This window comes from Babylonia areolata, chromosome 17 (genome assembly GCF_041734735.1).
Source record: "Babylonia areolata isolate BAREFJ2019XMU chromosome 17, ASM4173473v1, whole genome shotgun sequence".
In the NCBI taxonomy this organism is placed as follows: domain Eukaryota; kingdom Metazoa; phylum Mollusca; class Gastropoda; order Neogastropoda; family Buccinidae; genus Babylonia; species Babylonia areolata.
In genome coordinates this window covers 24,630,027-24,655,026 of record NC_134892.1, presented here as the reverse complement: position 1 = coordinate 24,655,026, position 25,000 = coordinate 24,630,027, and the positions used below count along the sequence as shown (strand labels likewise).

The 25,000-nt window shown below is 41.3% G+C and overlaps 1 protein-coding gene across 1 annotated transcript; it reads left to right on the top strand.

Moving 5' to 3' along the window:
• The first annotated feature begins 1,914 nt into the window (after nt 1–1,914).
• LOC143291775 (uncharacterized) lies at nt 1,915–11,130 on the top strand. Its single transcript, XM_076601924.1, has 5 exons — nt 1,915–1,982; nt 3,421–3,545; nt 6,292–6,378; nt 7,389–7,506; nt 10,436–11,130. Exons 2-5 carry the CDS (start codon nt 3,443–3,445, stop codon nt 10,680–10,682), a joined length of 555 nt encoding a protein of 184 aa, XP_076458039.1. The 5' UTR covers nt 1,915–1,982; nt 3,421–3,442; the 3' UTR covers nt 10,683–11,130.
• The last annotated feature ends 13,870 nt before the right edge of the window (nt 11,131–25,000 follow it).

The following is a 25,000-nucleotide window of genomic DNA, read 5'->3' as shown; positions in this document are numbered from 1 at the left end:
CACTATGTGAATCAGTTTTTCCTCTTTCTATTTATTCATCTGTTATTTTCATCGTTCATTTACTTGTTTGTTTGTTTGTTTGTTCTCTGTTTATTTGTTTATTTATTCATCTATTTATGTAGTTATTCATCTATATATTTATCTATCTGTTTGTTTGTTGGTTTGTTTATTTCTTTGTTTGTTTGTTTATCTATTTATCTATTTATTTATTCGTTTATTCTTCTTCTTTTTTAATTTTGTTATTTTTACTTTATTTATTTTATTCTATTTCATTAATTTTTATTATTTATTTTTATTTTATATTTTATTTTATCTATCTTTTTTTCTCAAGGCCTAAGCGTTGAGTTACGCTGCTGGTCAGGCATCTGCTTGGTAGATGTGGTGCAGCGAATATGGATTTGACCGAACGCAGTGACGCCTCCTTGAGCTACTGATACTGATACTGATACTGATACCGATACCGATACCGATACTGATAGTGATAGTGATAGTGATACCGATACTGATAGTGATACTGATACTCATTTATTCGTTTGTTTGTTCTTTACTTTTATTTCTCTGCACTGCATCATGTCAGAAAAGAAGAAAGTGATGACAAGACGGGTAAGAAGGAAGGGGGTGGGGGGGGGGGGAGGGGGAGATGACTAACCTCCCCTCTCACTGGTCTCACCGTGACTGCCTGACACACACTGCGGGGTCCAAACAGACAGAACCACTCCCCCACACCTGTTCCCGAAAACGGAGTATGGCTGCCTGCAAGGCGGGGGTAAAAACGGTCACAGACGTGTGAACAGGTTAACGTGGGAGTCACAGTCCACGAAGGAGGAAGACAAGAAGAAGAAACAGACAGAAAGAAAGAAAAGAAACAAAGAAAATGAAAAGAAAGCACGAGTATCAAGCAGATATATATATATATATATATATATATATATATATATATATATATATATATATATATATATAGGTGAACTAGAAGAAATCTTAAACGAAATAAACCAAATGAAAAGATAAGGTAAATGAAAAAAAAATCAGTAAATAAACACGAAAATAGACAGACGAAGAAAGAAAGAAAGAAAGTAGAAATAAATAAATAAATAAATAAATTGATAGACAGATGAATGACTAAATAAATACATAAATAAATAAATAAATAAATAAATAAATAAATAAATAAATAAATAAATAAATAAATAATATAAAAAATAAATAAATAAATAAATAACCTGTAAGAACTGATTTTTTTATGTACAAAAGATAAAAAAATTTCGAGACAAAGTGCGGGAAGAAAAAGTTGATGCAGGAAGACAAGAACGAGAAGAATGACTGGAAGAGGGAGAAGAAGGGGAAACAACAACATCAACAATGATGATGAAAACCAATAAGAAGACGATGATTCGCCTCGTGAGGGATAACACTGAACTCTATGGGAAGTAACTCTGACAAGCAACTCGACATATTATTTATGAAATTATTTCCCTTTAACTTCTCTGGGTTGCCTCCAGAATTTTTTTTTTTTTTCTGCTTCTATTTCTTTCTTCGTCTTTTTCTTCTTCTTCCCTTTTTCAATGAAAGGGGTGAAATCATAATAATACATTCGCAGTGTTGCTGTTGTTGTTATTAAACTGGCTGTCTCGATCACAAGGCACGAGGCTAATGATTATTTTCCTTTATTTATTTATTTATTTTTTTAATCACTTGTTTTGCCTGTCGCGCAGTGCCACTTACCTTGATTTACTCGGAGGCAGTCACAAATAACTAAATACATTATTTTAGATGTAATAAAGTGAGAGAAGGTAAAAATTATGTAGAGGTAGTTTACCCAGACTGCAATTTTATCAACACAGGAAGCTCGACTCCACATGTGGTCGGAACAGCCGGTGTGTGTGACAAACCTGTCATTCTTTCAGCTGGGGGTAAGCGTGTCGAGATGGTGTTGGTGTGTAGTTCAGTCTTTGCTCTGAGTTTTGTGGCTTTATTTTCAGGTACGCCGTTTTTCACTCATGTCAGAAACGTTGAACGGGATGATTTACACCAGACTTACTATCAAAATGATGATTTTGTTTCGAATTCGATCGTCATAAATTGCATTGTTTCTGTAAAACACGTGTGTCGTGCAAAGATTTTCGAGTGAACCACTGAAGACAATGTCTGAATAACTTTTATACCGGCCACGTGCTCATGTGCCCGTTTTAATGGGGGGTGGGGAGGGGGGGTGTATGTGTGTGTGTTTTGTTGCTGTTGCTGTTGTTTGTGTGGTTGTGGTTGTTTTTTTTGTGTGTGTTGTTTTTGTTGTTGTTGTTTTGCTCAGTTTTATTAACATGTCATGCTTGTAAAGTTGTATCATATTAGCTTGTAGCCGGATTATCGTTGGGTCTTTTTGTTGGGTTTTGGTTGGTTTGTTTTGTTGGGGTTTGGGTTTGTTTTGGGTTTTTTTTTAGTTCTAATCAGTTTTCTTAATTAGCTGCAAAATTACTGAAAATTCTTTTTACAGCAGTTTTTGTCATTGCTCAGGCTGTGATAGTGTGGCTGTTCTGATGACTGTTCTTTGTTGGTTCTCACCCATGTGGAGAGGACGGGGAGGGGGGCACACCATTGATTTCATATGTATCCAGTCCTTATGCGATTATACCGTTGTTTTTAAGTGTGTGTACTGTGGTTCAGTAGTTGTAGCGTTTTAATTGTAGTACTTCAATGCCATTGAAATAGGTTCAAGGTGGAACAAGTCCAGAAATCAACAATGCTAAAATACAGATGTTCCCCTGATGTGAGATGTATGGAAACTGATTGGTGATATTTTCTAACTGCCATGCTGTCTTGTTCTGGCCTATGTTGATTTTTATTTTATTTTATTTTATTATTTTAACCAAATGGCGAATATGAATATTTACCCCTTTTCTTCCGTGTATCCGTAAAAATTTGACACTTTGTTTTTAAGACCACCCTGAGTAGGATCGTGTACAAAATGCGTGTGTGACAAAATTTGCTTGAAAATGTGAGACAGTGTAGACCTTTCTATGAAGGCCATTGATTTTTTTGTGTTTGTGCACACACAGTATGAGCATGGGTCATTATGTCGACAGGAGACTGAGAAATAAGCAGGCGATAGAAAATGTAAAGTTAACAGAATCTCAGTGATATTAGTGTGCACGACGATCAGTGAGATATTATTTATTCAACACAGTCAGTTGTCAGAGAGAGGTGGTGACAGGGAATGTACCAACATGACTCAGATCCCAACACGGAAAATCCACCCCACCTTGCTCAGTCAAGCCTGACTTCATTCGTGGGCTGCAGCCCCCACCTTCACTCGTATGTACACGGGTGGGCTTTTACGTGTATGGCCGTTTTTACCCCGCCATGTAGGCAGCCATTCTCCGTTTTCGGGGGTAGCCAAACCTGACAGTTGCCTTTGGTTTTCAGACGACGAAAAAGAGAGAGGAAAATGCATGTGTGCGTGAAGACCCTTACAGGCCAGGCGATCACCATTGAGGTGAATCCCTCAGACACCACTGACGATGTCAAGGCCAAGATCCAGGACAGGTTGGGTGAGTTTGGGGCCACAGGCTGCCGGTGGTTCAAATCCTTGTGTATCATGACATAATCACCAGGGGAAGTCTGTGTTACGCTGCGCTATGAAGGGGTGATACGTACCTGGGTGTGTTTCACCGTAAGAACGTAAAGTTGTTTAACGCTGGATGTTTTTAATGACCATCAAGACGTGTAGTTCCTCATGGAACGACCACAACTTCACCGTGTTCGTCTGCCAGCTGTGCCAGGCGTCAGTTGGTGCAGTTTCTTTATAAAACTTTGAGAAGTGTGTGTGTGTGTGTGTGTGTGTGTGTGTGTGTGTGTGTCTGTTCTCATGTGACTCAGTTTGTTTTGTTGTTGATGTTGTTGTTGTTGTTTTCAAACTCATTGAACCCATTTTATATGTGTGGGAGGTCGAGAAAGACAGGCAATGTGAAGACTGTATACAGTGTACAGTGATGTGTGATGACTGCAGTGTACAGTGATGTGTGATGACTGCAGTGTACAGTGATGTGTGATGACTGCAGTGTACAGTGATGTGTGATGACTGCAGTGTACAGGTGTGAGTGATGACTGCAGTGTACAGGTGTGTGATGACTGCAGTGTACAGGTGTGAGTGATGACTGCAGTGTACAGGTGTGTGTGATGACTGCAGTGTACAGTGATGTGTGATGACTGCAGTGTACAGTGATGTGTGATGACTGCAGTGTACAGTGATGACTGCAGTGTACAGGTGTGAGTGATGACTGCAGTGTACAGGTGTGTGTGATGACTGCAGTGTACAGTGATGTGTGATGACTGCAGTGTACAGTGATGTGTGATGACTGCAGTGTACAGTGATGTGTGTGATGACTGCAGTGTACAGTGATGTGTGATGACTGCAGTGTACAGTGATGTGTGATGACTGCAGTGTACAGGTGTGAGTGATGACTGCAGTGTACAGTGATGTGTGATGACTGCAGTGTACAGTGATGTGTGATGACTGCAGTGTACAGTGATGACTGCAGTGTACAGGTGTGTGTGATGACTGCAGTGTACAGTGATGACTGCAGTGTACAGTGATGACTGCAGTGTACAGTGATGACTGCAGTGTACAGTGATGTGTGATGACTGCAGTGTACAGTGATGTGTGATGACTGCAGTGTACAGTGATGTGTGATGTACAGTGATGTGTGATGTACAGTGATGTGTGATGACTGCAGTGTACAGTGATGTGTGATGACTGCAGTGTACAGTGATGTGTGATGACTGCAGTGTACAGGTGTGAGTGATGACTGCAGTGTACAGTGATGTGTGATGACTGCAGTGTACAGGTGTGAGTGATGACTGCAGTGTACAGTGATGTGTGATGACTGCAGTGTACAGTGATGTGTGATGACTGTATACAGTGTACAGTGATGTGTGATGACTGCAGTGTACAGTGATGTGTGATGACTGCAGTGTACAGTGATGTGTGATGACTGCAGTGTACAGGTGTGTGTGTGATGACTGTATACAGTGTACAGTGATGTGTGATGACTGCAGTGTACAGTGATGTGTGATGACTGCAGTGTACAGTGATGTGTGATGACTGCAGTGTACAGTGATGTGTGATGACTGTATACATTGTACAGTGATGTGTGATGACTGCAGTGTACAGTGATGTGTGATGACTGCAGTGTACAGTGATGTGTGATGACTGCAGTGTACAGGTGTGTGTGATGACTGCAGTGTACAGGGTGGTGATGACTGCAGATCATCACATAACGCTTGTGTCGGATGGACTGCATGAATGGGAGCAATATCGACTGCACATGACAGGTGTGAGATCGATCTACAGTGTACAGTGATCTTGCTTTGTGACTGCATGAACGTGAATGAGACGATTAACTGCAGTTTTACAGATGTCATCAAACTTGCAGTGATGGCTTGATACTGCAGAGTAAGTGATGTTGAAACAATTACAAGATTTGGACGTCAGGGTACAGGTTGGGTCATTGGACACCCATGACATCCAGGGTGTGTAGGAAGAGAGACTGCGTGTACTAGTGAGTTAGATGGATGACTGCATGTAACATGTCTGTAATTACAAGCATTAACATGTGTGTAATGATGACTGTTTTAGCGAAAGTGTTGTTTTCCTGAAGTTACATCATTGCTTACAGAACTTATCAGTGTTACAGTGTTTATATAGACTGCATACAGCTGGTGATTTAGACCATTTTACAATGGATGCTGATCATACCAAGTCTGTGAAATGAATGTTCGAAACTGAATCGTAAATCTTTGAGTACTACTGCAGTGTACGGATGGGATAACGCAACCAGTGTACATGAGTGATTCACGATCGCATTCAGTGTCTAGATGACTTGCATATACAGGTGAAGTGATTGACTGCGTGTACATTGTTTATTTGATGCTTAATGCGTGTACAGGGGTATTTACTGCAGTGAAGCGCTGAGTATGATGCAGTTGGTGGGGATTTTCCGACAGGTACAGTCAGTTGACATCAAAGGTGCACAGTGGTTAGATGACTGGCGACAAATCAAGTTGAGTTATAACCAGTCACAGTGTCCTGCCGACCAAGTTGTACAGTGCTGGAGAAATGCAGGACGGTGATGAAATGAACTGCAGTCTCAGTTCAGAATGACCGCAGGGTCATGTGTGATCGTGTACTGTTGTGATAGCACAGGAGTTAACGTCAGTATGGGAAAGTCATGAGTCTCAGTGTAAGGTGTTGATGTGTGATGACTGCAGTGTACAGGTGAGTGGTGTGTGTTCCAGGTATCCCCCATCACCATCAACGCCTTGTCTTCAACGGCAGAGAGCTGCAGAATGGAAGCCAACTATCCGACTACAACATAGAGGAAGGTCAGAGATCACTCTACACAGCTTCTGTGTGCACAGCTCAACCCGATATCTTGCTTTGTACATGTCATAAGAACGTCGAAAGAGACGACGTTAACAGCTTTTCACCCCAATTACCACCATCAAAATATTGCAAGCGGAAGGCTCTTATACTGAAGAAGTGAATGTTGACAAACAATACCACAATTCTGACGTCTGGAAGCTAAAGGTTGGGTCATTGAGACACCCACTGGACATCCGAGGGGTCTGTGTAGAGGAGAAGAGAGGACTGGCCGTACTGAGTGAGTTAACGAACAATGAGGCCATGAGAACAAATGATTAACATATAGTAGAGGGTGGTAACTCGCTCAATTCACAAGCTACACAACTTCAACATTTGTGTACATGTTGACTGTTTTAGTTCGAAAAGGGCTGGCCTTCTTCCTGGAAGTTAAAAACTATCACTTTCTTACCAGAAACTTCATCAGTGTTACACGTGTTATATGAAAACCTTTCGCATACAAGCATGGTACTTTCCAAAGAACCATTTTAAATTGGGATAAGCTAGATCATACCAAAGTCTGTGAAAACTGAATGTTCAAAAACTGGAACGAAATACTTATGAGTACTACAGCAGGTGACGGATGCGGACACACAAAGCGCAGCCAGGATCTATCCAGAGTGATTCAACGATTCGCCTATCTCTTATTGTCTTAGATAACTTAGACAATAATTACGATGAAAGTATTTCTGTTCAGTCTCTATTTGTTGATATATCTATAGCTTTTAATCGCGTGTGGCACAGGGGTCTTTTACTTAAGATGGAAGCCGCTGGTATCAGAGGCAGTTGGTTTGGTGATTTTCCCCCAGACAGGTACCAGTCAGTTGCAGTCAAAGGTGCACAGTCGGTTAAGATAAGGTTTCACTGGCGGACAAAATCAAAAGTTATGACCGCTCTAACCCCTCCACCACCACCACCACCACCATCCCACCTGCTCCCTCCCCCCCAAAAAAAGTTTTGTTTTTTATTTCAGTGCTGGAGGAAGCAGGACGTGACGGGAAGAAACGTCAGACCACGTCCTCACGTCCACAGAAATCCCCAGGGGTCATGTTCTGCATCGTCGGCACCTGTCCCCCGGGCAGTAGACCACAGTGAGTCCCTTCAACGTCATTTTATGGGGAAGTCCATGAGTCATTCACAGTTTGTTAAACGTCATTTTATGGGGAAGTCCATTGAGTCATTCACAGTTTGTTAAACGTCATTTTATGGGGAAGTCCATTGAGTCATTCACAGTTTGTTAAACGTCATTTTATGGGGAAGTCTATTGAGTCATTCACAGTTTGTTAAACGTCATTTTATGGGGAAGTCCATGAGTCATTCACAGTTTGTTAAACGTCATTTTATGGGGAAGTCTATTGAGTCATTCACAGTTTGTTAAACGTCATTTTATGGGGAAGTCTATTGGGTCATTCACAGTTTGTTAAACGTCATTTTATGGGGAAGTCTATTGAGCCATTCACAGTTTGTTAAACGTCATTTTATGGGGAAGTCTATTGAGTCATTCACAGTTTGTTAAACGTCATTAATTTTTATGGGGAAGTCCATTGAGTCATTCACAGTTTGTTAAACGTCATTTTATGGGGAAGTCTATTGAGTCATTCACAGTTTGTTAAACGTCATTTTATGGGGAAGTCCATTGAGTCATTCACAGTTTGTTAAACGTCATTTTATGGGGAAGTCCATTGGATCATTCACAGTTTGTTAAACGTCATTTTATGGGGAAGTCCATTGAGTCATTCACAGTTTGTTAAACGTCATTTTATGGGGAAAACCAGTGGTTCAGTCATTTTGTTAAATTTCATTTTATGGGGAAAAGCAGAGAGTCATTCACAGTTTGTTATTAAACGAAATTTTATGGAGAAAAACAGTGAGTCAGTCACAAGATATTGAACGTAATTTGATGAGGAAAAACAGTGGATCAGTCACAGTATGTTAAACGTAATTTTATGAGAAAAACAGTGGGTCAGTCACAGTATGTTAAACGTTATTTTATGAGGAAAAACAGTGGGTCATTCACAGTATGTTAAACGTTATTTTATGGGAAAAACAGTGGATCAGTCACAGTATGTTAAACGTTATTTGATGAGGAAAAACAGTGGGTCAGTCACAGTATGTTAAACGTTATTTGATGAGGAAAAACAGTGGGTCAGTCACAGTATGTTAAACGTTATTTGATGAGGAAAAACAGTGGATCAGTCACAGTATGTTAAACGTTATTTTATGGGAAAAACAGTGGGTCAGTCACAGTATGTTAAACGTTATTTGATGAGGAAAAACAGTGGATCAGTCACAGTATGTTAAACGTTATTTTATGAGAAAAACAGTGGATCAGTCACAGTATGTTAAACGTTATTTTATGAGGAAAAACAGTGGATCAGTCACAGTATGTTAAACGTTATTTGATGATGAAAAACCGTGGGTCAGTCACAGTGTGTTAAACGTTATTTTATGGGAAAAACAGTGGGTCAGTCACAGTATGTTAAACGTTATTTGATGAGGAAAAACAGTGGGTCAGTCACAGTATGTTAAACGTTATTTTATGAGGAAAAAGAGTGGGTCAGTCACAGTATGTTAAACGTTATTTGATGAGGAAAAACAGTGGGTCATTCACAGTGTGTTAAACGTTATTTTATGAGGAAAAACAGTGGGTCAGTCACAGTATGTTAAACGTCATTTTATGAGGAAAAAGAGTGGGTCAGTCACAGTATGTTAAACGTTATTTTATGAGGAAAAAGTGGATCAGTCACAGTATGTTAAACGTTATTTTATGGGAAAAACAGTGGGTCAGTCACAGTATGTTAAACGTTATTTGATGAGGAAAAACAGTGGGTCAGTCACAGTATGTTAAACGTTATTTGATGATGAAAAACAGTGGGTCAGTCACAGTATGTTAAACGTTATTTGATGAGGAAAAACAGTGGGTCAGTCACAGTATGTTAAACGTTATTTTATGAGGAAAAAGTGGATCAGTCACAGTATGTTAAACGTTATTTTATGAGGAAAAACAGTGGGTCAGTCACAATGTGTTAAACGTTATTTTATGAGGAAAAACAGTGGGTCAGTCACAGTATGTTAAACGTTATTTGATGATGAAAAAGAGTGGGTCAGTCACAGTATGTTAAACGTTATTTGATGAGGAAAAACAGTGGGTCATTCACAGTGTGTTAAACGTTATTTTATGAGGAAAAACAGTGGGTCAGTCACAGTATGTTAAACGTCATTTTATGAGGAAAAAGAGTGGGTCAGTCACAGTATGTTAAACGTTATTTGATGAGGAAAAAGAGTGGGTCAGTCACAGTGTGTTAAACGTTATTTGATGAGGAAAAACAGTGGGTCAGTCACAGTATGTTAAACGTTATTTGATGAGGAAAAACAGTGGGTCAGTCACAGTATGTTAAACGTTATTTGATGAGGAAAAAGAGTGGGTCAGTCACAGTATGTTAAACGTTATTTGATGAGGAAAAACAGTGGGTCAGTCACAGTATGTTAAACGTTATTTTATGGGAAACACCAGGTCACTGTCGCGGTATGTTAAACGTATATTTTTTATGGGGAAAACCAGTAGGTCATTACAGTAAGTATATTATTTACACGTAAATTTATGGGGAAATGGGTTTGTCACAGTGAGTACATTAAACTAAATCTCATGCAGAAAGCCATTGAGTCACTCACAGTAAGTATACTATACGTAGTTTTATGTGGAAAACCAGTGGATCAGTCTTAGTAACAGTTGTCTGTGGGGAAGGGGGGGCGCGGGGGGGGGGGGTGTACTACACATACATTAGTGTACCTATATTTACGCTCAGTTCTTAAAAGAAAGAGATATTGCAAACAGAAGAAAGCAAATAACAACCAATGCATTGGTTGTCATCAGTGTTATCGTGTTCATCTACAATTGTGTTGTATTGTGACATGTTCCGAAATAATATACCGTTTAACAAAACCAATGCATTTTGATTTTTCCACTATGAAAAAAAGAAGAAAGAAACGAAAGTAACATGCTCGTGACTTCCGTTCCAGGGTTCCGAAGAAGACGGACTTCCTGTATGTACGTCTACCATTCAAGTGGAGTGATCCTCGCTGCTTCAGCCGTCCCGTTCCTGGAGAGTCGTGGCTCATCTTCCCGCGAGGTGAACCCCAGTCGTCCGGATTCGTCTGGCTTTCCGACGGAGTATACCGGATGTACGGATTGTGGCGGGACGGGAAGGGAGAGTATCGGCTGAGGCAGAGAGAACTGACTGCACAGTTAAATTCCTTGTCTCTGTGAGAAAAACATTGTGTGGTGAATTTTATTATCTCTGTAAGGAAAAAAACATTATGTGTGGTGAAGCATGTGACATGTACAGATTACAATAAATAAAAAAAATTCAAAGTTGGCACACATCGGGGTATATTTATTATATCGGCAAGAGAAATGACGTTGAATTCGTTATGTCATTAAGGGAAATTATGCATGGTGACGTTTGTGATACATACACTTACAAGCAAAAGCGTGCTGTGCGCAAGGCCCGATCAGCATCCACTGCCACGACAGCACCCACTCACTTGTGTCCCACATGTGGGCGAGCCTTCAGGGCCCGGAGCGGCCTCATCAGTCACCTCCAGACCCACAGCCGCCACCGATCTTCCATCTGATTCTTGAAGCCATGGTCATCTTCGAATCCGAAGGACGAACATCATCAAGCAATATCATTAAGAGAAATTATGTGTGGTGAAGTCTGTGATATATACAGCTCTACAAGCAAAACAGTCAAATTTAGCTTACATCGGGAGAATTTTATCATCTCATTCAGAGAAATTATGCGTGGTGAAGTCTGTGATATATACAGCTCTACAAGCAAAACAGTCAAATTTAGCTTACATCGGGAGAATTTTATCATCTCATTCAGAGAAATTATGCGTGGTGAAATCTGTGATATATACAGCTTACAAGCAAAACAGTCAAATTTAGCATACATTGGGATAAATTTATTATCTCGTTAAAAAATATTACGTGTGGTGAAGTCTGTGATATATATATATATCGGGTATCCCAAAAGAAGTGAACCGTTTTTTGACAAGTATTTTCTCAGTGATAGAGAAACCGAATTCATTGAAAATTTTCACAGGGACCTTAGGGTATGATCAACAAGTTTGATAAATATCTAAAAGTTCGGACGCAAATTATGCGAGTATTGTCAAATTCAAAACAGCATGTCAAAAAATCCATTATCAGAGCTGTGCAATGCGACCTTCATCATGTTCATGCCAGGTGTTGGCATCTGTCAATCAGTGTCAGTCTAAAAATAGCCTGTCTGGGTGTCAAGTCTATTGATCTTTTTATTGTCGTCTGTAATCCAAAATCAGCTCTGTCCAAAGTTTCAGTTTGGAAGGATCAACCATGCCTTTGAGTGAAAGTGATAAGGTTATCATTGAAAACTGTTTCAAGGAGAAAGGCTGGGGTGGAAGAAGGATCGTAAAGGACTTTCCAGGCGAGGGGTGGAGTCATGTCATGGTAAACAGACTTAGCGCTAAAATACGCACTACAGGGTCAGTAGCACTCTCCTCTGTGTGTGTGTGTGTGTGTGTATGCGTGTGTGTTTGTGGGTGTGTGTTTGTGTGTTGGGGGTGTGGGTGTGCGCGCGTGTGTGTGTGTGTGTGTGTGTGTGGTTGTGTGTGTTGGGGTGAAATCCCAGTCCATATACCGTGGTGATGTGTCTCCAACAGTCTCCTTAGCTTGAGCGCTTGTTCCTCAGACAAAGTATCGGCTATCTCAATATGAGCCATAAATGACTCTGAGTCCGTCTCATCTGCACAGTTCACTGCTGCCCGCTTTACTGGCTGAAGTTCACCAAGAATAGTGCGTGGAGGGATGACAACAGTCTGAGTGGTTGTGTTTGACACATGAACATCAATGAAGCCATTTTTCTTTCCTTGGTAGTTCACCAATGTAGGCGTGATGTCTACCAGTTCTCCTAGGTCACTGTCATTCATGGGCTGCAGTATGGCACATGTCGGCTCATAGTCCATCGGCTTGTCGACAATGCCAGTCACTATCACCGTGCTGTTGGGCCTCACTACTATGTCTTCCCTCTGAGCACTGCGTACCAACCCCAGTCGATTGTTGTTCCTCTGGAGTTCTTTGTCACGCAGGACCATGCATCTGAATGAGAGGTACCATGGTGTGTGCAGCTTCCCGAGCTGTAGAAATCGACAACCATGACGCTCACGACTAAGGTGAAGAAAGTGTGCCAAGACATTTGTGCCTATCAGGAGAGGTACTGTGTTATTGTATCGGCTGTCAGGTACTACAAGCAAAATACATTCCTGTGTGCAACCCTCCGCTACTCCCGCACCTCTTGCTGAAATCTGAGTGATAATGTAGCCTCTGTATGGAAGGAGCTCTCCATCTGCGCATTCTATATGGAGCACGTGTTGTAATGGCTGAAGGCGGAGATGAGAGAGGCGAGTTTTGTAGAAATGCTCACTAACCGTGGACACTGTTGAGCCAGTATCCAGTAGAGCTGCAGTTGTCTTTCCTTCAATTTCCACACTCACTTCATTGCTATCCCCAATCATCGTTGACTCGGTTGGGCGTTGGCGGTTGGAAGGGTCTGCTGGCTGCCCCTGCTGGCAAACCCCTGTCCATTTAAAGGATGTGATGGTAGCATCTGCACTCTACACCCCTTTTTGATGTGTCCCAGTTGGCCACAGCGATAGCACTTCACTTCACGTTGTGGCGGAGTCCCTTGATCAGTTGATCGTGACTGTCCATATATGCTTTGGTTCCTTATACTCTGATTTGGCTGCTGACGTGGGTCTGGTTGGGTATGTTTGGTTGAACTCAGCTGCGCTTTCAGCTGCCTTAACTCAGCTCTCAGAGCTTGGAGTTCCGTTCCGTCCACTGACTGGACTACCTTAGCCTCTGCCTTCTTGGGGTTTGAGTCCAGTTCGAGCTCCCTGAGGACGCGTCTGAGGTCATCAAAATCTTTGATTGTGTCATACTTGTGCCCAGACCTGTCTTTCAGATCTTGCCGCAGTCCATCCCAGAACTTGGATCGTAGAGCTTCGCGTGATTCCTCCTCTGTAAACTTGCTGGTCTTCATTGCCCGTGTCCACAGGTCCTCTATTCTACATCCCCATGCAGATACTGTTTCAGTTTTATCCTGGTGAGCTGAGTAAAAAGATGCCATCAGGGTCTCCTTGGCCTGGACTACACCATAGATACTTTCAAACTTGGAAAGGAGCTCTGAAAGGCTTGCAGTGGTTCCAAGTCGCATTGCCACTCTGGCAGCCTCCCCCCGAAGCGATCGTCAGACTGCCTCTAGCACCACATGCTCTTTGTGGTCCTCGGCCTTGAGACATTCCACCTCATAACGCCACAAGTCGTAAGTTGTATCTGTTTCCTTTGCTGACACGCCACTGAAAACGGAGATGCGGGGCATCCTCTGAGGCCAAACAACTTGTGGCTCCTTCTTCTGCTGCGCAGAGTCTTCACTAGCCGAAGAGGCCTCTGGGGTAGAATCTTCCTGGAGTGAGGCAGTGTATGCCAACATCCAGGCCTTCAGGTCTTCTTTTGTATCCGCCTTGGGTGCTGCTCCCAAGCTCCTAAACGAGGCGATCAGTCGCTTTTCTTCTTCCGTGATATCCATGTTCTTGGATTTGAGAGTGTTAATGAACCTGGCCCCAAGGTAATGGATAGCCAATTATAACTAATGTGAAATCAATAGTAATTTGTATGACACTGACAGTATGAGGAGTGCGTCAACAACAGCAGCATCCACAGTGAGCATGAGCACTTTAACTGTAAGTATGCAAGTAAAAAAATTAACACCCCAATAAATTAGGAGTCTATGGATACAAGTTGTCACACTATAGTATAATAGTTTTCAACTGCTTTTCACTATACCACAAAAAAAGAATGTCAACGTGTTAAGTGAGTATCACTGCGCTTTGCTTCAACCTTGTTGCAAAGTCAGAAAAAAAATAGTTACAATAGTTTCCAGTATGTAAAAAAAATTACTGGCAACATGTCACTATCAGTCAGCATTTAGTAGATCATATAGATGTCTTGGAGTATCAAGTTCATCACACTACCAATACCATGAAAACATCCTGTTCACCTAGACGGCTCCCGTCAACGTGAAGAGTGTCATAACACATCAGGCAGCATCAATATTGAGAGTACTGGCTTTCCACTCAATCATAAAAGAAATAATGTAGATTTCTTCTCCTGCCTTTCCACTGTATGATTATGGTATTAAAATGTTAGTTCACTACTGATCGTTTCTAGATGTCCTAGCCCTGTTCAGTTCCATTTATATGTGGGCACAGTTAATGTGACGCAGAAAGTCTCTGGGCATTTACCCTCTGGATTCAGCAATCAATAAATCAGTCCATGTTTGCATTTTAAAATAAAGTCACTTCCCTTGATGGAAGAGTTGATCACAGTGGATGATGGCTGCTGGAGCTGTGACGTCCACTGCTGAGGGCGAAGCGTAGGGGTGGCGGGCTGACTGGTAGTTGTGAGCAGGCGCGGCCCGCCCAGACCAAGGCAGACCCAGCTGAACACACGGCAGACTACCGTGTAGGGCTGGCTCTGGGGCAGTACGCTGCCTGGATGGTGACCTGGGCTGGGGTGGTGGCGTCACAGGGTGGAATGTTCCGCAGGGCAGCAGGTGTTGTCCTTCGTGTCCCATATTGGGCGCCACATGTAACAGGGTGCGTGTATGCGTCTCGTTCACCACACCACACCACAGTCGGGGTTGGGTTCAAGACGGACACCTTTATTCCCATGAACCATCCACAAGAAAAGGAAACAAAACAAACAAAGACAAATCCCTGCAACACACACACACAAAACCCAACCCCGTGTGTTACAGCTGCTGCACTATAAGTGCTCTTTATAAATTCTTATATTAAAATCCATACCATCACTCTTTACTCTTTCTCTCCAATCACACGTCAGCCAACATATCTCTTGGCTAAGATTAATAGTTGCAGTTACCAATCAAATTACCTATAACTTTACTAACCTAAAATAATGAGTGAATGTAGAATAATAATTGTCACGATAATAATTTAGTCTATCCTCACTTAATAGTAATACACACACTCCACTATTATCTTTGTGAAGAATTACATTTTTCATTTCAACTTAAACTCTTAGGCAAACCTCAAAAAAACATTATTGACAGTAGTAGTAGCAATAATAATAATCATCACCATCCATACCCTAACCATACTGCACGAACACAGTTCAGTATTATATAATCACTCAAAAATGGGCAAGGCTTGTCAACCAGTTTACCACATACCAACTAAGATTTCCGCCATACCAGAAACCTAATTTATAATAGTCCAACCATACTTGCTGAGCATAGTTAATTCACAATTTTTCCTTCAAAACCCAGCAGTTATGTTTCCAATAACAACTGTAATATAAGCATACCATAAATCACTTAGTTACTAATAACTAAGTTAGGTTACAGTTATCCAACAAAATAAACAAACAAAATATCTCAAGTCATAACAGAGATGACACATACCCCACGAGTGTAGCAGAGGCACATGTGTACACCACACTGACCGCCAGTCTGACCATCCGGGTACGGGTAGTAAGTAACTTCACTACCCTCCAGCATGGAAGCAAGTCACACCGGCCAAGACCCCTTCTGCTCCCCAGACAACGCGCACTAAACTGTCCTGTGGCCTGCATCTTGTGAACTGTTTTTCATTCAAACCTAACCGTATCAGAATATGCCTAAATCCAAATAAGAATAGTGGGAGAAACCGAATGAGAATAAACAAGGGAAGCAACTAACCCTTGGATGATATTTAACCTGGTGTATTAATTAGCTCCCTTACTCATAAACTCGTACTCATAAACATAATTATCTATCTCTATAATATCCCTACCACACACAGCAGTCATCTGGACTGTTGTGAACCAATGAAATCAAACGAGATGGAGAGAGAGAGATGGGGCAGAGAGACGCTTTGACGCTTTGATATTTTATTGTCATTACCTGCATAGGTCTATTGACAAGGGGGTGATAGGGTTAATTCTTATGTCACCACAAGTACCATACCACACTCTGCTTAATCCATCAAAACAAAACAAAACATGTAAACAAAGAAAAACAAAACAGCTTTTATCGAAATGCAACATCCTTACAGTATGGAAGCAACAAACATTAAAAAAAGAAACAAAAACAAAACCCAAAGACAAAAACACCATTACTCGACCATCCATTCTATCAACGATACTGTTCAATGTCTACCTTATTATCTGGCTTACAGTCTGAACATAAAATAGTAGACATTATACATTATTATCCCCCTCATTTACTCTGGTATTGTTCTGAATAGTAAGACTACATCTTATTCTTTGTGTTTCTACAAGAAATTTAGCTATTGACAGTATTGTGAGGTCATCATTAGACGACAAAGCAGAAACAATGTCGTGCCTTTTAGCTACATCAGACTGAAAGAACTCGTACTTATCTCTTACCCTATCGAATGATTTACATTGAAACAAGTAATGTTTTTCATCATCTACACTAAAAGCACACAAAGGGCATGGTGATTCTGTGGATGTCCCAGGCTGAAACCATCTTTTATTTGCATTAATCCAAATGTCCTTAGTCGAAATCTTGCAAAGTTTATTCTTTGCCACTTATCTGTGATGACTGTCAGGAATTTTTCCGTTTGAAATATACTTTTGAATGAAAAAAAACAACTATATTTTTCTTTAGTTTCCATATCAGAATGCCAATTTTGTTTAAAAGAACAAATAAGTCTATCTTTAAATTCCGAAATAAACTGCTGTTCATTTCCCACTTCCTGGGACATCCACACAATTCCAAAACCATGTTCAGACAAAATCTTTTTAACATAATAAGCCCAGTTTTCTCTACCTAAATCCATTTGTAATAACATCATATCATAAGCCTGTTTACACAAACGTGATTGCGGAAGCTTCAATAATTTCAACCAATATTTTATGCATTTGACAAAAGTTTTTATGAACAAAGGATATCTACCCGTTTCCCCATATAATACAGTATTGGATGAGTGAATCGGTACATTCAGAAAACGTTTTATTGCATATGTGTGCACTTTCTCCATTTGTGAGTTTGCTTTTAGCCCCCAGACTTCAGCTGCATACGTAAGTACAGGTTCAATTTGTGTATCAAACATTTTCCAAAACAGGTGATAATCAATCGAGTTAAGCTTTTTTAACGATTTCAGTATTTCGATTACACCCTTCTTTGCTTTCCTACAAGATTCTTCCCACGCATAGTTTAAACTTAATTTTGTTGAAAATACTATTCTTAAATACTTATATGTATTAGTTACTTTAACATCCGCATTTCCACATAACCACTTTTCATGTACTGAGAGATGCCCACCCATTCTAAAAATCATAATGTTAGTTTTATCTAAATTAACTGTTAAGCCTAAGCGATCTGCTTCTTCTTTCAAAACATTTAATTGGTTTTGTAACCCCCTAACAGTACCCGACAAAAGAATAACATCATCTGCGAATAATAGTAAGAATAGTTCAACAGCTCCCGGGATTAACTGAATTCCATGTTTTCCTTTTCTTGACAATTCCACCGCTAATTCATTTATGAAAAAAAACATCTGTGGGCTCAAATTACAACCTTGTTTAACGCCATTTGGACAACTAAAACATTCTGAATACATACCATTTACACGCACACATGCAAGTACTGATTTGTACATACCTCTGAGGGCCATATACAATTTACCATTTACACCACTTTCACGCAGAACATGCCACAAAGCATTGCGATTCACAGAATCGAAGGCCTTCTTGAAGTCTACAAATGCAACATAAAGTTTAGTATTATTAAGCAAATATTTTTGCACAACAGAATACAATGTAAAAATATGGTCTATTGTACTGTAATTACTTCTAAAGCCTGCTTGCTGTTCAATTATTTTTTCTTCCCTATCAGCCCACTTTGTTAATCTATTGTTCAGTATGTGAGTGTAAATTTTACTTAAAATACTGGTAAGCGCTACTCCACGATAATTGTCAGGATTGTTGACGTCACCCTTTTTGTAAATTGGAATTATTATAGATTTTGACCATTCCAAAGGAAAAGTTCCATTATCAAAAAGCTGGTTAAATAACTGGACAAGAAAGTCAAGTCCATGTTTTTGGTCCGTCAATACTGTTTAAGATGTCGACAACTGCACTGGCACATGAATCAAAAGTTTCAGTGGGCCCTCGTTGGGGAATCCCAAAAAAGCGCAAGTTGTCTCTGCGCGAGAAACCTTCAAGTCTGTCCGTGTCTGATTTCAGTTGATTTACTTCTACTTGCATTTTATGCATTGTATCTCTAATATATCGCAGTTCGTCCTTGCCGTCATTTGTTTCAGTGAACAGTTGCTGAATGTCCGCCGTAATGTCTGTCACTGTTTCTGTCAAGTGTCCGTGGTCTCTTTCTAGTCTGTCACAACGTCTGTTTATCTCCTCGCGCTGTTGTTTGACTTCACCCAATTCAACTTTGATTTCTCCGAGGTCACTCCTAATCAACCGAGTCTGCTCACTAAACTGTTGCTGCATTGCTTGCATCAGTTTGTTGATCATGACGTCTTCTACAGTCTCCGCGTTTGTCACTGTTTGGGAATCCCCGTTTGAGTCGATCTGTCCGTCAGAGTTGGGACCAGGATTTTTCTCCACGTCACCGCTAAGAAGCAACCTCCGCAGTGAGAACACGGCGTGCTGCACGCAGCATGCAGAGAGGAGCACTGGCACGTGCAGTGCAAGCTGACATACACTGTCACTGACACACCCCTCTTTCTCAACACATGACATCGTTCCCTTTCTGTTTGACAGTTCTGTAAAATATGCACTACCGGTTACCATCATCTTGCACACATTCCAACAGAAAGTGTGAAACAGCGACAAGACCATGCCACACAGTACAAAAGCAATGCAAACATCAGTCGATGTCAAATGTGTCTCAGTGTCCGTGTCATCTCTCCCCTGCAAATGTTTACGTGCTCTCTTACTTGACCCAGATTGTAACCGTCCGCAGAAAATACCAATAGCAGCCCTCCACGTACCTAAATCCACCATTTTCTAACAGCTTAGCATTCCACAGTACCTTACTGATCCACAGCACATCAAACAAGTTCCGTTCAGTCCAGCACAACTCCTCACAACAGAAAATTCGCTGCGTGAATTCACGCGGGCTGCTAGCCGGCCGCCATTACCCATCATCCATGGGGCAGAGAGAGAAAGTGTGTGAGAGAGGGAGAGGGAGAGACAAAGCGAGACAGGGGGAGTCAGATAGACACGCAGAGAGAGACACACTCACAAAAGGAGCGAGTGAAACAGAGAGAGAAACACACACACACACACACACACACACACACACACACACACACACACACACAGGGAGAGAAAAAGAGACAGAGAGAGAGAGAAACAGTGTGTGTGTGAAACAGAGGGAGATACGCAAAGACAAAAAGAGAGACAGACAGAAACAGAGACCATCTGAGAGACAGAGAGAGAGAGAGAGAGAGAGAGAGATAGACGGATGAAGAACACACATGACTCTTTCTCTCCACACACAAATCGTTTTCAAAGTTCAATCACTGTATTTATGTACAAAGTATCATTCTTTAAACAATCCCATCATTGCATTCATGTACAAAGTATTATTCTTTGAACAATCCATATAGACTGCGATGTGGCACAAAGTTATCATAATTATTATTCTTTCCTCAGTGATTATGTATTAAACACCATTACTTAAACAATCAACAACATGGGTTGTAATATTTTAAATGTAATGGTCAAGCAGTAACTAATTGTGCACTTAGATATTTGACATTGACATTTTTGCTTATTTCTACATGAACACTTCTGTGGTCCACAAAGTTATCATGATTACGATTCCCTCGTTCAGGATTATTCTTAAAACATCATTACTTGAACAGACAATAACATGGATTGTAACATGTAATATTGGACATTGACATCTCTGCTCATTTTCCAACCGACCACACAATGTAATATCAGGACTTCCGATAGAGATAAAAACAGATAAACCGCAATTAACAAAAAACACACATCTTAAAAAAAAAAATCAGCACAGTTCATGACGTAACTATCTTAACCTTAATGCAGTGCTCAGCATGTCGGACCTCAGTTCAACAAAACATATCATCCACAAATTATGACAAAATCAGAAAAAAGGATATAAACTTCGACGTAACCACACACACACACACACACACACACACACACGCACAAACCACCGAGAGAAAAAAAAAAAGAACTTATTGTCCAACCGACCAATGTAGTATCAGGTCTTCTGATAGAGATAAAACAAGATAAACTGCAATAAACAAAAAACACACATCTTTAAAAAAAAAAATCAACACAGTTCATGACGTAACTATCTTAACCTTAATGCAGTGCTTAACATGTCGGACCTACTACAAAACATTATCTCCAGATTATAACAATCATAAAAAAGGATATAAACTTCGACAAAGCACACACACACAAACACACACACACACACACACACACACACACACACACACACACACACACCAAAAAAAGGGGGGGGGGAAACGAAAGAAAAAAAACGGCATTACATTGAACAGAAAAGAAACAATCTGAAGACTGTCAATCTCAATGGTCAATAGAGATGAAGAAAGCACAAACCAGAAAGCTGAACACAGTTCCAGAAGAAAGCCTGCCACGTCTGTTTGTGAGCGTGTATCTTTAGGTATTACGAAATCGTGCTTTCATGCTCATGACAAAACCAAATAAAATAATAATAAAAAGATAAATTTATATCAAAGCTAATCTGTCAGAATCCTAGTCCTGAAGGCTCATTTTCTTCACACAAGCCATGACGGAAGCGAACGATAAAGTATTACTTTGTTGTGCACAGAAAGTCAACGGAACCCACAAGTGAATGTGCGTGTACAATATTGCGCGCGAACACACACACACACACACACACACACACACATTCCCACAGAAACGACCGTACTGGCGTGAAAGCAACTGTAAACCACTTTGTCCGTGCGTACGTGAGCGCCATAAGTGGCCACAGAGACACGTTAACAAGGCAACAACCAAAGACAGTAGACCGCCTCCTATCCAGGCTGCTATGGAGCGCTCCCTGTTTGTCTAGACAGTAACACTTAAGGCCGTCAGCTTCATTAAGGTCTATTGTCATTCCGTGACGGACGCTCGCCCCTTCCTGTCCACCGGCACCCAAGGGATTGCGGGCACAACGACTCACAAAGTCCTCCAAGTGGTAATTAATTCTGACGCTTTGCGGACGTCACCCTAGGTGTTTTATCAGGTGGCGAAGGTTCGAGTGGTCGTGATTCCCCCTCTTCACAGATAGCGGGACATCTGTCAACTAAGCCAGGTGGGAGGGCTAGCGTTGTTGTGGCTGGAGGAGTGAGACAACGAACAAAGACGGAGAGAACATGTGTGTGTGGAGGGTGGGGGGGGGGGGAGTTAGTTGGGTGAAGGGGGTGAGAGAGAGAGAGAGAGAGTGTGTGTGTGTGTGTGTCTGTGTGTGTGTCTGTGTGTGTGTGTGTGTGTGTGTGTGTGTGTGTGTGTGTGCCGGTGTGTGTTAGTGTGTGTGTGTGTGTGCATGTGTGTGTGTGTGTGAGAGTGTCTGCGTGTGTGCGTGCGTGCGTGTGTGTGTGTGTGTGTGTGCGAATGCGAGATAAATACAGTGTAGGATGAAGTGTGTAGAAGTGTATATGTGTCTTAGTGTGTGGGTGCGTGCGTGCATATGTGTGGGTGCGTGCGTGCATATGTGTGTGTGTGTGTGTGTGTGCGTGTGTTTGTGAATGTGCAAGAGAGGGAGAGACAGAGAATGGGCGGAAATAGAGAGAGAGAGAGAGAGAGAGAGAGAGAGAGAATGGTCGGAAATAGAAAAGAGAGAGAAAGAGAGAATATAGATAGATAGATAGATAGATAGATAGATAGATAGTTCTTGTGTGTGTGTGGTTTTGAAGATTTCATTTTTTCTTTACGATTTTGTTGTAATCTGGAGATGATAGATTTATCGGAAGGGCTGACATGCCAAGGAACTTGATGGTCAAGACACGCCATGAACTGTGGCGTTTTTCCTTCTTGTTGTTGGCCGGGGATTTTATTTTAATTTATTTTATTTTATTTTTTTTGATTGTTTTTGTTTTGTTGTTTGTTTGGGGTTTTTTGGGGGGGCGGAGTTAAGTTGTGATAGAGTTGTTTTTTGTTTTTTTTAATTTCATTTCGTCGGGCAGTTCTGATATGACCACCTTTTAAATCTCGTCTCAAAACTCACCTTTTCCCTCAGCAATAAGTTCAATTGTGGCAGGTCCACTTCCTTTGCGTTAGCTGTGCTTGACTATGTGTGTATATGTATGTGTACATAACTACATGCATGTATATGAATGTGTATTGTGTGTGCGTGTGTTTATGTAAGTTTGTGCCTGCCTATGTGTGCGTATGTGTTAGGGTAGCTGTTAGATACACATGTATGTTAAAATGTATGTATGCAGTGTGTGTGTGTGTGTGCGTGCGTGCGTGCGTGTGTGTGTGTGTGTGTGTGTGTGTGTGTAGTCACATTTTGGTGTGTGTATGTAACATAGATGTAATGTTTTATGTCAACAAAAGCGTTTTTGTAAAGCACCTAGAGCAGATTTCTGGATAGTGTGCTATATAAGTATCCATCATTATTATTATTAATATTATTAAACATTGATTTCTAGTTTCATTTGGAAGTGGTCACAGTCTGATGTGCAAACTTGTCCACATTTAACATTTCACCGCTTCTGTTGATGGTGTGTGTGTGTGTGTGTGCGTGCGTGCATGTATGTGTGCGTGCGTGCGTGTGTGTGTATGTGTGTGTGTGAAATTTTCTTTCCTTAATGTATGTGAAATTGTTTTCATGTGAATAAATTCTGAATGAAAGAAAAAGAACATTGAGGTGCTTATGCTCAGTTACTTGCTATCCAGTCCATATGTTTCGTATGCGTACACACACACACACACACACAAAAACAAGCAAACAAAAACCACGGAAAAAGACAGATAGACAGACACAGGGCTAAGAAGACAGGCACACAAAGTGCCAGAAAACAGCACACAACCAGTACGTTCTATTCGTTTTATTCTCATGACTAACAGTGTAACAAATACCTTACCAACTGTGTGTGTGAAGCTACAAACCAACCAACCAACAAAGCGATAGGCACGGACAGCAGCCTCTAACAGTGTAACAAATACCTTACCAACTGTGTGTGTCAAGCTACAAACCAACCAACAAAGCGATAGGCACGGACAGCAGCCTCTAACAGTGTAACAAATACCTTACCAACTGTGTGTGTCAAGCTACAAACCAACCAACAAAGCGATAGGCACGGACAGCAGCCTCTAACAGTGTAACAAATACCTTACCAACTGTGTGTGTCAAGCTACAAACCAACCAACAAAGCGATAGGCACGGACAGCAGCCTCTAACAGTGTAACAAATACCTTACCAACTGTGTGTGTCAAGCTACAAACCAACCAACAAAGCGATAGGCACGGACAGCAGCCTCTAACAGTGTAACAAATACCTTACCAACTGTGTGTGTCAAGCTACAAACCAACCAACCAACAAAGCGATAGGCACGGACAGCAGCCTCTAACAGTGTAACAAATACCTTACCAACTGTGTGTGTCAAGCTACAAACCAACCAACAAAGCGATAGGCACGGACAGCAGCCTCTAACAGTGTAACAAATACCTTACCAACTGTGTGTGTCAAGCTACAAACCAACCAACAAAGCGATAGGCACGGACAGCAGCCTCTAACAGTGTAACAAATACCTTACCAACTGTGTGTGTCAAGCTACAAACCAACCAACCAACAAAGCGATAGGCACGGACAGCAGCCTCTAACAGTGTAACAAATACCTTACCAACTGTGTGTGTCAAGCTACAAACCAACCAACCAACAAAGCGATAGGCACGGACAGCAGCCTCTAACAGTGTAACAAATACCTTACCAACTGTGTGTGTCAAGCTACAAACCAACCAACAAAGCGATAGGCACGGACAGCAGCCTCTAACAGTGTAACAAATACCTTACCAACTGTGTGTGTCAAGCTACAAACCAACCAACAAAGCGATAGGCACGGACAGCAGCCTCTAACAGTGTAACAAATACCTTACCAACTGTGTGTGTCAAGCTACAAACCAACCAACAAAGCGATAGGCACGGACAGCAGCCTCTAACAGTGTAACAAATACCTTACCAACTGTGTGTGTCAAGCTACAAACCAACCAACAAAGCGATAGGCACGGACAGTAGCCTCTAACAGTGTAACAAATACCTTACCAACTGTGTGTGTCAAGCTACAAACCAACCAACCAACAAAGCGATAGGCACGGACAGCAGCCTCTAACAGTGTAACAAATACCTTACCAACTGTGTGTGTCAAGCTACAAACCAACCAACAAAGCGATAGGCACGGACAGCAGCCTCTAACAGTGTAACAAATACCTTACCAACTGTGTGTGTCAAGGTACAAACCAACCAACAAAGCGATAGG

Coding starts and splice junctions, on each gene's coding strand:
- LOC143291775 (XM_076601924.1), top strand. CDS start 3,443: ATGCATGTGTGCGTGAAGACCCTTACAGGCCAGGCGATCACCATTGAG. Junction 6,379..7,388: donor CGACTACAACATAGAGGAAG/GTCAGAGATCAC, acceptor TTTTTATTTCAG/TGCTGGAGGAAGCAGGACGT. Junction 7,507..10,435: donor CCCCCGGGCAGTAGACCACA/GTGAGTCCCTTC, acceptor CTTCCGTTCCAG/GGTTCCGAAGAAGACGGACT.